This window comes from Papio anubis, chromosome 16, assembly GCF_008728515.1.
Source record: "Papio anubis isolate 15944 chromosome 16, Panubis1.0, whole genome shotgun sequence".
Taxonomy (NCBI): domain Eukaryota; kingdom Metazoa; phylum Chordata; class Mammalia; order Primates; family Cercopithecidae; genus Papio; species Papio anubis.
This window is the reverse complement of record NC_044991.1, coordinates 44,410,902-44,423,502: the sequence shown is the minus strand read 5'-3', so window position 1 is coordinate 44,423,502 and position 12,601 is coordinate 44,410,902. Positions and strand designations below refer to the sequence as shown.

General features: G+C 39.9%; 1 protein-coding gene across 3 annotated transcripts in view; it reads left to right on the top strand.

Moving 5' to 3' along the window:
- Window positions 1–1,727: 1,727 nt before the first annotated feature.
- Window positions 1,728–12,601, top strand: part of MACROD2 (mono-ADP ribosylhydrolase 2) — a 2,100,238-nt gene continuing 2,089,364 nt past the window's right edge. For all 3 annotated transcript variants that reach the window (XM_021921837.2, XM_003905088.5, XM_009216566.4), the window contains exons 1-2: window positions 1,728–2,163; window positions 8,743–8,859. In XM_021921837.2, coding sequence (XP_021777529.2) covers window positions 2,118–2,163; window positions 8,743–8,859 — 163 coding nt within the window. In that variant the 5' untranslated portion in view covers window positions 1,728–2,117. The remainder of the gene's footprint in view (window positions 2,164–8,742; window positions 8,860–12,601) is intronic.

The following is a 12,601-nucleotide window of genomic DNA, read 5'->3' as shown; positions in this document are numbered from 1 at the left end:
TGGAGGCTGGAGTGCCAACAGCTTCTCTGTTGAAGGGAAGGTGTCTAGTGTGATGTACTTTTCTTACCTTTCGCATTTCTAAATAAGAAGTCAATATCTTTCCCACAAAATCTGCAACTGCTCCCGTATTGCTTAATACTAACATTGCTATTTGCCACCTTACCCTCCTATGAAATGCTTTTCTTTTCTTCCTCACATTTCTTTCAAAATCTATTTCATTATCAGGTTTTACTTATTCTTCCTTGGTAATGTCTCTAATCAAAGACCTCTTTCTATTTCTAGTGCTAAAAAATAAGTATATATTTTTATTACTAGCTCAAACGCCACTTCCTTCTTGAAGCCTTTATTTCTCTCAAATCTATTTTTTACATATTTCACAGCATTAAAAGAAAAACAGGCTGGGCACGGTGACTCACGCCTGTAATCCCAGGACTTTAGGATCACTTGAGGTCAGGAGTTTGAGACCCACCTGGCCAAGATGGTGAAACCCCATGTTTACTAAAAACTACAAAATTAGCCAGGTGTGGTGGCGCATGCCTGTAATCTCAGCTACTCCGGAGGCTGAGGTAGGAGAACTGCTTGAACCTGGCAGAAAGAGGTTGCAGTGAGCTGAGATGGAGCCATTGCCCTCCAGCCTGGGTGACAAGAGTGAAACTCTGTCTCAAAAAAAAAAAAAAAAAAAAAAAAAGACAAAACAAAAATTACCTTACCATTTTGTGAATCATCCTTATGAGAGTGTCCTACTACTAAAAATATTCCATTCTTTACAATTCTTATCGAGGCCTCCCCCTTTTCTTCCTTTTCTCTTCTATTATTTTTAAAAAATGTGTTCCAAATAATTATTTGCCAAATATATATATAACATAGTACCCAAATTGCCAAATAAATGTGGATTTACCACATCCACTCAGCCTTGAAGATGATCTGATATATAGAAACACAATAAATTTGGGGGGAGGGTACCAAATTTCTAAATTATAGGTCACCCTACTCATGTGAAACCGGATTTTCAGAACTCGCCAGGTTAGTATTATTCAGAATTAAGCCAGCTTTCTGGATCTGTGTCTTAACGTTAAGCAATTGGTAGAATCAAGTAAGACCACTTGGCTCTGGTTAACAGGCATCTGGATTTGTTTTGATGTAAGACATGTTTCCAATATGACATTTTGGTTGTCCGAACTTCTTGGTTCTTAAAACTGTCTTGAGTATCCCAGTCTACATTTGTTCTTTCTAAACCACCAAATTCCAGTGAAATTTGTAATTTCCATTACAAGTTTGAGGAACCAACTGCATACGATGTGGAACCATTTCCCAATACTTTCATTTCTTTTGGTCTTTTTCAGTTGCCCACCCAGAGGAAAGCATCAGATTAATTGGTAAAAATTCTCCCCAACAGGGCAGTTGGAGTGAGTATGGACAATTCGTGTTGACCCTCGGTCTCCTCCCACTTGTACATCCTCCAAGTCCCTGAGGCGGCTTTCGCCCGCTAGCTCGCCCGTCACTTGGCGCACCTGGCCCTACAGGCCACGCCCTCAAGTCTTCCAAGAGGCCAGCGGTAAGCGCGGTCCAACTCCCGCTCCTCCTAGGCATCGGCTCCAAGCCCCGCCCCCGTTTCGAGGCCAGCTCCAGCCCCCTCGCTCCCTGGCTCCGCCCCCTCGCTCCCTGGCTCCGCCTCCTCCAGCTCCCTAACGTCCTCGGCGTCGAGCCCGAGCCTGCGCCTGCGCGTGCGCCTTGGGGCCTAAGTTGGGGCGCGCCGAGGCTAGAACGCGGAGAGCGGCGGGCAGTGCAGCCAATGGGAGGCGGCGCTGCCTAGCGGCTGGTAGGCGGTGCCTGCGCGGGTGTTAGGTTAGCGCGAGGCGTGACCTAGTTGACAGGCTCTGAGGTGCTGCTGTGGCGGCGTCTGCGGGGCTGAGGCGGGTGGGAGCCGGAGCCGAGCGCGGGCTGAGGGAGGAGGGCGGCGACTGGAGAGCAGCGAGCGGCGAGCAGCGCAGGACGCGGAGCCTCTTTCACTTTTTCCCTGCTGAGTGCCCCCTACCACCCCTCCCACTCCACACACACCCTGTTTGCCCGTGAGCCTGGGGAACTTGCAGCTTAAAGCCAGCCACCCCCACGGCAACATGTACCCCAGCAACAAGAAGAAAAAGGTGTGGAGAGAGGAGAAAGGTAACCGGCCCGTCGAGTCCTGGGGGTGCGGGCGGTGGGGGTTGGGGTGGGGGCGGGGGTCGGGCTGTGTATGCCGCGGCGCCCTCCGCCCGAGCTCCCGCCTCGCGCCCTCCCGGCCGGTGCCGCCTCCCTCCTGTGTCCGTGTGTACACACGCGCACACGCGCGCGCACTTCGGCGTGCACGCGCCGCCCCTGGGCACCTGCAGCTCGCGCACGTGTGGGCGCACGCCCCTCTCTGTCGCCCTCGGCACCCGGTCACCCTCTCCCGAGGCGGTGCTGCCTTCGCCTCGCTCGCGACGGGGACCCCCAGGCGGTAGCCCTGGGCGCGGCACAAGTTCCTCTGCACCGCAGCTGGGACTTGGGCACTGCCGGCCCGGGTGTCCCGCGGACACGTGCCCGCCGGCGGGTGCTCAGGCTGCAGCTGCCGCTGTGCCTCCGCGCTTCCTGCACCCTCATTTCTTTCCTTCTTGTTCTTGTCCCCCAACCCCCAAATGTTCAAGTGTTCCCACCATCGGGTGTTTACCCCTTGTCTAGGTTTCCTTGCTTCGCTGCCGCAGCGTGACTTTTGAAACCTGGAACTCTAGGGGAGCCCTAAAACGAGCGTGTTGTCCGTGAGGATAAGTGCCTTAAGAGAAGTCTGAATGGGCTTTTCTCCTAACAGTGTTTCTCTGTATTCCATCACCATTCATGGGCTGAAGTTGCTCAGAGTAAGATTTTGTGACTAATGTCACTCTGAATGAACCCATCTTTGAATTTTGTGCATATAAGGTTTATCCAAATCAGCTAGATTGACAGTGGCACTGATTCTTGAAGAAACACAAGTGTACGATCCAGCCTCTCCCACCAAGATCTCCCCCTTACCCTATCACAGTTAGATAATTCTTAGTTGAGTGTCTCTGGCGTTTTTTCACCCTCCTTTTCACACCTCTTTCCTTTTCATTCTTTAGCTATTTACAGAAATGTAGCAAAAACTTCTTGCACTCCAATTGCTAAAATACACTAAAACCTGTATAGCAAGGGTGAGGTCTATTGAGGGTAGTGCACGTTTCTCCTGGATACCTCATGTTTACAAAAGGGGTATGGGGTGACTGGGTAGAAAGTTGATTTCTTTGTTAGTAGTTCGTTGAAACCTGTAGATTTTTATTGCAAGTCCTGGCCTTTATGAACAAGAAGGCCAAACAGTGGAGGTAAGAAAGGGAATTAGTATGGAAAAAGAATCCTCTATATAGGATCTGCTTCCACAATGCACGAGCAAAGGCATGAGGAGGGAATTTGTTTTCAAATTTGCTGCAGGAAGATTTAACATAATATAACTGAACAACACAATTAAAATGATCTTTAAAAGTGTTGAAAGTTTAATCATTTAATTATGTTTTAATAATTATGGGTGTATAGAGAGCTAACACTTGTGGTGTTATAAATCAAATGCTGTCAAGAATAACAGCCTGATAAAGTAGTGTAAAATAATTTTGCTTTGTTTTTTCAGTAGTAGTTACTGCAGTTTCAACAGGCTTTCAACAAGGATTTACCTTGTGAGCACTGAAAACTCATTTATGCCCATGTTTATTGATGATGCTGAAATGTTAGCTTTGTATTATTGATGATAATGAGGGCAAAACAGTGGAAGACACAGACATTGTTTTCAGTAACATGAATCATTGATGAAATTATAGTGAGTACTTAAGAATATTTTTCTGTCATAATAGAAAAACAATGTTCCTCAAGTAATAACGTTATAATGTTTCCTTCATTTAACATCTACACCGTTGGACTGTGACCAGCAGGCATTTTAGAATCTTTTTTAATGTCTTGATTTCTTTTTTTCTCTTCTAATAATGGAGAAGATATAACCAATTTTTTTTCCTAAGGAAGCAAGTGCACCATTAAATAAGGCAATTAACAAAGTAATTATCCAAAACTAAGTTATTTTTCCATGAAGTTTAATGTTAAAGGAAAACGTTACTGTGATACGAAGACTTTAATGCATCTCTCAGTGTTTTTTTTCAGGATGTCTATGTTTGGATTATTTAAAATATATTATACCCCCAAGGAAGAGCTGAGGATTTCTAGTACCATAGTTAGTATTAGAGAAGCTGATGGGATGCATGACCTTTTTCGTTTCAGCCCACTGGGAAGCTGATGGTATAGTGTTTTTGCAGCTGTCCTTTAAAGCTAAAGGAAAGCTTACCTAACTCATTGAAATGTCAAGGCATTCTATAAACATATTTTTAATTCAGTATACCATTTAATAAATAGGTCGCCTACTTAAATGCTTGGTTCACAGAGAAAGGACTCATTGTAAAGGTGAAGCATTCTTTAAAGAAAAGTTTTATGAAATGACAAAGAAAATGCATATATATTTGTGGCCTTCAGTATGTTTCGTTGTTTAAACAAGTAATTAAGGAGTTCTGAAGACCACATATGTTTAAATAAACATTTTTGATCTAGTATTTTGAGTCCTAATTCAGAACCACTAATGTGCATTTTCGAGTATTGCAACTTATTTCATTGTTTTGTTTTAAATTGATCTCGTTTTTAAGTGTTCACACTTCAACCTTTAAATAACTGGAGCAATAGAGGCCAGGTTGCATTTCTGTATGTACCTTTTGACATTCACGAAAACTGTAAGTTGCTTCATAATGTCTTTTAACCTGCCCAGTAATATTGTAATAATTTTTTATTTGTGATCTGAGCCTTTTTAGCACTTCTTTGGCATACTGCTGATCATCTCCCTTTTCTGCGTTTATGTGGTAATTCTAAATTTACCATTCCCTTCACGTTTTCTGTTCTCTCAAGACCCTATCCCCCATACTAAAGAGATGACATTGCCTTTTTAATTCACAGAGAAGGGCTGGGCGCAGTGGCTCACGCCTGTAATCCCAGCACTTTGGGAGGCCAATGCGGGCAGATCACGAGGTCAGGAGATTGAGACCATCCTGGCGAACACGGTGAAACCCCATCTTTACTAAAAATACAAAAAATTAAATGGGCGTGGTGGCACACGCCTGTAATCCCAGCTACTCGGGAGTCTGAGGCAGGGGAATTGCTTGAACCTGAGAGGGGAAGGTTGCAGTGAGCCAAGACCGTGCCACTGCACTACAGCCTGAGCGACAGAGCAAGACTCCGTCTCAAAAAAAAAAAAAAAATCACAGAGAAAATAAATGCCATGTAATATGAACAGCCCTAACATCCTCTTCCATAGTCTCAGTGGTCTGTTCCTTTACATGTCCTTTTGGGTTTGTTCTGTCTTAGAGAAAGGACTTTTTTTCCTTGTGTGTAAGATTAACCTTTCTGCTTTTCCCTTTATCCCATATCTTGTATTCTTTGAGGTCTTGCACCATCAGGTAGTGTTTCTTGGGTATGTCTAATTTCTTGGTGTCTTCAGGTTCCTCTCCCTTGCCTGTAACAGTGCTCGGATCTCTTCCACTTTAGAGTCTCTTTTCTTTCATAGGGCTTCACATGAACTTGGAGTTGCTGTTCTCACTTTCCTTCTTTTGTTCAGTCCTTCATTGTCTTCTGGATTTCTGTTATATTCTAATGAAAGTAATGTTCCTGAAGTCATTCAGTAGTAACAATCATGATAGTATTCATATAAGAATAGTTAATATTTAAGCCCCATTTGTATGTGCAGTACTATTCTTAGTAGCTTATATGGATTATCTCATTTAATTCTCACAACAACCCTATGAGGTAGGAAACTGCATGAGGCGGAATATTGTGAGATAAGAGCTTTGAATACCTAGTTGCCTGGGTTTGAATCCTACTTATACTGCTTAACTAGCTCTGGGATCTTAGGTAATATTTGACGTTGTTTATACTTCCGTTATCTATAAGTTGGAAATAATACCTACCTACTGACCTCAAAGGGAAACTGAAACATAAAGAGGTTAAGTAACCTACAGATTTGCACGATTTAGATTATAACTCAGACAGCTCTGTTAACCACTTTTCCTCTATTCCATGCTGTTGGTAACCACATTGATAAAAGCAGTTTAGTGGCTAAGTAATTTTCAGTTTTTCTGACCTTCCTGTATCAGTTGGTATTTCCCTTAGCATGCCTGTAGTCCCAGTTACTCGGGAGACTGAGGCGGGAGAATCGCTTGAACCCGGGAGGCAGAGGTTGCAGTGAGCTAGTATCACGCCACTGCACTCCACCTGGTGACAGAGCTGGACTCCGTCTCAAAAAAAAAAAACAAAAAAACAAACAAAAAAAACCCAACTTTGTTTTCTGAATGTTTCCGCATTACCAGGAACTTGTACCACTGGTGACAACTAAGATTTATTTCATTGTTTTCCTATTTGTGCCCACTTCCTAAATAGTGTGTTTTGAGGTTTGATGCTTCCTTCTGTTCCCTCTTCTTTTTCCTTTAGGACTAGAATTTTAGGTTATAATTTCTAAAATCTCTAGGCTAGACCACTCTTTAAATTTCCAGATTCTTGATTTCAACTTCTTCAGTGTCCTATAGGTACCTTAAACTCAATTTATGTGAATACTTCACCTCTGATTAATATATATATATATTTTTGTCTCCTAATGTGGCTGAAGTTCTAGTTGCAGGAGTGGGAAAAATATTGGTTCCCCATTTTCTGTTCACTTGTGCTTACGTTAATACTTCTGCAGTTTATTTCTGTGCAATAATCTTTTAAAGTGGTTATTTTGTGAAGGTTAGATTACATTTAAACTAGATACTAACTATCCTTGAATCCATTTCCCTAAACTGCAGTACCTTGTGATACACTGAAAGAGAATTGGAGAGTATGAGAAATAACTGTCTCTCTCTCTACATTGTGGAGACCATTGTTATGGTATGGGAGACATGAAAGCTGACATACAGAGTGAGGAAGCCAGTGTCAGTTTATACATTGAATATTGGTAAATATTTCTTCCTTGTTTGGGTTAAAAACGAATGTAAATAGAATTTTTTACATATTTTCCTGTGTCCTAGTGGGTTGTTTTATATACTGTCTGGGAAATGCATAATCAACTTTCAATGTTAGTAGTCTATAGGATAAAGGTTAAAACTGCTCACTATGGCATACAAGTCCCTGTACAGTTTTTTTTTTTGTTTCTGGCTACTTTTCACTTCTGTGGCCATTCCTCTTCTCATACCATATCTTGCAGCTTCATTTGGTTATAGTATTCATACCTCCTTTGTTTACATTGTTTTGTTAGTCTGAAATGTTCTTTTTACCTCTTCGTGCAAAATTTTTCCTGTCCTTCATGAACCAGCATACATATTACCTTTTTTGGGGAGTTTTCCTGAGAATGTAGTGTAGTACAGTGGAATAAATAACATAGGGTGTAGTCTTTGACTAATGGAAATGTCTGTCTGAATTTTAATTTTGGCTTACTTCCTGAAAGCTCTCTTGCTTTGGGCAAACTACTTTGCTGTGCTTCATTTCCTTATCTGCAAAATTGGTATAGTAATACTATCAATTTTATGAGTTATTAGGAAGATTATTTTAATGAGATTTATATGTGAAGTACCTGGCCATAGTGAGTTCTTTATAAACGACATCCCCTGTAATTAACTGTAAGATGCAATTTGTAAAATATTTTCATTTTATCATGAAGATAGAGATATATATTTAAAGCAATTCTTATGTCATCTACACAAAGCTATAAGTAAATAGAGAGTGCAATTGAGGAAATATCGTGGTGGTTGCCTTTTTTGTGCTCTTACTATTTGTACATACCTGTCTCAGTATTTTATTTATATAGGTACTATTTTGTATCTTACTGTGTTAGACTGTTTTTGCAGTTGCTGTAAAGAAATGCCTAAGACTGAGTAATTTATTAAAAAAAGACATTTAATAGGCTCATGGTTCTGCAGGCAATACAAGGATAGCATTGGCATCTGTTAGGTCTTCTGGGGGGAGGCCTCAGGGAGCTTTTACTTTTACAGGGGCAAAATGAAGTGGGAGCAGGCACTTCACATGGCAAGAACAGTAGCAAGAGAGGGTTGGTGGGAGGTACCACACACTTTTAAACAACCAGATCTCACGAAAACTCACTATTTGAGGCTAGCACCAGGCCATGAGGGATCTGCTCCCATGACCCAGTCACCTCCCACTAGGCACCACGTCCCACATTGGGGATTACATTTCAACGTAAGATTTCAGGGTCTATATATCCAAACCATATCGCTTATCAAGCATATCACCTGGCCCATAGTAAACTATAGATGTTGATTGAAAGTGTAAATGAGTTTACTTATTTCTTGGACTACATTTCAACGTAAGATTTCAGGGGCTATATATCCAAACCATATCGCTTATCCAGCATATCTCCTGGCCCATAGTAAACTATAGATGTTGATTGAAAGTGTAAATGAGTTTACTTATTTCTTGGACTATCACAAGAGAGTCTTCATCAGGCTGTGATTTTTTTCTCCCCTGGTAATATGAAATTTAACATTTTTAACATTTAAATATGGAGTCACTGGATTTGCATTGTGTTGTTCTTCAGGACTGTATCAACTCTTTTGTTAGCTTAACTTGGTTAATACTTAAAGTATAAACATAATTCCCTTGTTTAAACATTAAATACAAATGGAGATTCTGCTTTTATTTTGCAAGAACGTTTACTGAAGATGACCTTAGAAGAGAGACGCAAAGAATACCTAAGAGACTATGTTCCCCTGAACAGCATTCTATCATGGAAGGAGGAGATGAAGGGCAAGGGCCAAAATGATGGTAAGTTTCTTGGAACATTTTTTAGGTAGATATTGTTCCCATTTGTTTATGACTCTTTAATGAATAACTGGCATTCAATAAAGAGATTACTATTTTGGTATTTGAAATTATTGTTTGGCTATGATTTTATTGTTTTTAGTAACCTATGGTGTTTTTTAAGCTTAGGAAAGTATATTAACATAATTTGTGTTCTGAAATATACCACATTTATAATATGGTACTTCTTTTACAGGTCCTTTGTTTTTCTATTCTATAGCAGTTCTTGGAGCAAATGCTATTAGAGATTTGCTGCTTTGGTGGTGTGGCCTTTTGAGTTTGCTTTAAGTTCATTTACAATGGATTTTCTGATGTTATTTTAAGGATTGGGGATACAGTTGAAAGAGAGTATATTAGGAAAAATAGAAAAACCAAAGAACATTTCTTATTATTTTAGAGAATATATTTTGTATGGTGTGTTATTATTTCTATATATAAAATATTTGTATGACAGAATTTACTCTCAAAGTCTTTATGATTTGGTGAGAATCTAGATTATGTTAGAATATAAAGGAAGTTTTAAGGATTAAAAAGGTACGTGAAAAAGTTTCTAAAAACAACATAATAGATTTAATGGATGTTTAATATGCTTATCTTTGAATTAACACTCATTGGTATTAATGATCTGGATGTAAAGTTCAGACAAACGGTGCTTCTTAAGGTACTTAACAGTTGAGAAAGACTTTATGAAAGAAATGAACTTGAAACATGCTAATTTCACAGGTTGTGGTCTTAGATCGATGGAACTACACAGGGTACTATGGGTCCAGAAAATAAAGACTAGCGTGGAATTCGTATGGATAAAATCTTAAGGGAAAGATTAGGCCTTGGTGTCTGTGAAGAGAACACATTGACCTGAGGATTTGGGTTTTAGACACAACTTTGTTTTTCTAGAAAGGCAAAGCATGTGGGATTGGGAGTGAAAAGCTGTCGGTTCTTTTAGACCTTACATAGCCTGGAAACGTGTGACCTTGGGCAAGCAGGGTAGCAGCTCTACCCCAGGTTCTAATGGGGTCATTGGACAAGCTGATTGGGATATGCACATCTGACTGTCTGCCCAGTGTCTTCAGTAAATGCAAGTTGTTTTAAGAATGGTCTGATTCCAAACTGGTAAGATTTGCCTTAAAAAGCCCCTGCCTGACCACGTGAGCATCATGGAACCCAAAGATGAAATGCTGCCCACCACCCCCATCTCAGAAGGGTGGGAAACCAGAGCCACCTGCATTGCCCCAGCCAGTCCCCACAGTGTAACAGGGTCTCCTTGGCAGCTGTATTCTAGAGTCTGGTTGTTGCTCTGTAAAGACCTTTAATAAAATCTTGTACAAAGGTTAAAAAAAAAAAAAAAAAAAAAGAATGGTCTGATTAAGACATCAGTGAAAGAGAAAAGAAAGCGCTGTATAATGAAAAGAATACAGGGCTAGAAATCAGGGGAACAGAATTCTGGTCCCTTATCTTACCTAAGGCTATGTGCCTCTTCATGTTTGGGTCTCAGTAATTTCTTTTTTTTGTTCATAAGCAACTGGTATTGAGTATTTCAGCAGCAGCAGCAGCTTTTTTTTTTTTTTTTAAATGGCTACAGGTTGAGTATTCCTTATGCAAAATGCATGGTACCAGAAGTGTTTGGGGTTTGGGATTGTTTGGATTATACTTACTGGTTCAGCATTCCTAATCCAAAATCCAAAATGTTCCAGTGAGCATTTCCTTTGAGCATTATGTTGGTGCTCAAAAAGTTTCAGATTTTGGAGCATTTTGGATTTTGAATTTTTGCATTAGGACTACTCAACCTGTACTAAATGTTCCCCAAATCAGAAAATAATACATTGGATAAAATGACACCTACCATAGTTATCCTCTAACAAGACACTGTATGTTTAATCCTGCCTCCAAATATGAGCTTTATAAGTGGTTTACAACTGCTCTGTGTGTTTCTTATTTTCCCCCTTACACTGTTTTAAACTTGAAAGTCCTCCATGGGGAACAAGCTGATGTGATCAAAATTATATTTCTATTTTTCCTGAAATGTTACTTGCTCCTCTCTGTTGTGACCTAGAAACTGGTGACTGGCCTCTTCCTTTTTCATGAAGTGGAATGGCTCATTTTACAAGTATTATTTGTAAATATTTCTATACAATACACATTTTTAATATGACTTTTTCTTGTGTTACCTATTCAGTGCTCAGGTATTAGAAAATATTAGTCAAGAGAGTTTTAGTGTTTTAACAGTTTAAAAGATCCTTTAAAAATATAAATTTACAAAAAATAATGAAGGACAACTATACATATGGTTATACTTGAAAAGTTTAAGTCATTGCTTATACACATATGTGTATAGGTATTGATATTTATATTAAATACGGGATTTTAAACTTAAGTTTTAAAAGAAGTCTATAAATCCTTGTCAGTTAGTTTCTAATTGTAGGAAATGAACAATATTTATTGGGCTAGGACAGTATATCAGTTTTTAATTTAGTAGCTTATCATTACTTACGTTTTTATAGAGAGCCATTTTTGCCTGAATATTCCTGAGTACTTGAATAGTTCTTGAGCTATTGCTTTTAATTTTTTTCTTGCTTTGTTCAGATTTATTTTACTTTAACCAAATGCTTCTTGTTATAGCATAGTAGAAAGTTAAATAAAAAAGAGGGGAGGGGCCAAATGTATTTGTAACAATGTGGGTTTTAAGCCTTCTTAAAACAAAAGGAAACAAAATATTGCCGAGGAACACAAAATCAGTGTTTGTGTGGAAAGGTGGAAGCAAGTAGGCAGTATTTTTACTTTGACTTGCGCCTTTGATAATATTGGAAAGCCATGAATTAGAAGAGGAAAGAATGGGAGATGATTACCAAAAAAATAAAAAAACCCAGAAACAAAAACCCCACCCAGAAAAACCCATTAAATACATAATTTGCTTGCTGTTTATGTTTGTATTTGTTAAACTGTTGTTAGCTAATCTCTAGACTTATATATTTCTGATTACTTCTTCCTCTGTATTACCAATTATGTCAGTTGCTATATTGCAGGGATTTTAAAAGTCTTGCCTCTCCTATTGTACTATGTCTCTAGCACCTGCAGTGGTGCCTTCTGGGTTGGTGGGGCTCAATCAGTAAGTTAAATATTGCCTCAGGAGTTAATAGCCTACCAGGGACAATTCTTTCTCCAAACTTTTTTTTTGAGACTGAGTCTCACTCGTCCTCTGGGCTGGAGTGCAGTGGTGCGATGTGGGCTCACTGCAGCCTCCACTTCCTGGCTTCAAGCGATTCTCCTGCTGAGCTCCTGAGTAGCTGGGATTATAGGTGTGCACCACCACGCCTGACTAATTTTTGTAGTTTTTGTGAAGATGGGCTTTTACTCTGTTGGCCAGGCTGGTCTTGAACTCCGGATCTCTAGTGATCTGCCCACGTTGGCCTCCTAAAGTGCTGGGATTACAGCCGTGAGCCACTGCACCTGCCTCTTTTTCCAAACTTTTAATGAGCACTTATAAATATATGTAAAACTAGAATACAGTCGTGTGCCACAAAATGATGTTTTGGTCATTGACAGACTGCATATATGATGGTGGTCCCATAAGATTTTAATACTGTATTTTTACTATGCCTTTTCTTTGTTTACATAGGTTTAAATACACAATGACTTACCATTGTGTTATAGTTGCCTACAGTATTCTGTACAGTAACATGCTGTATGGGTTTTAGCCTAGGAGCAATTG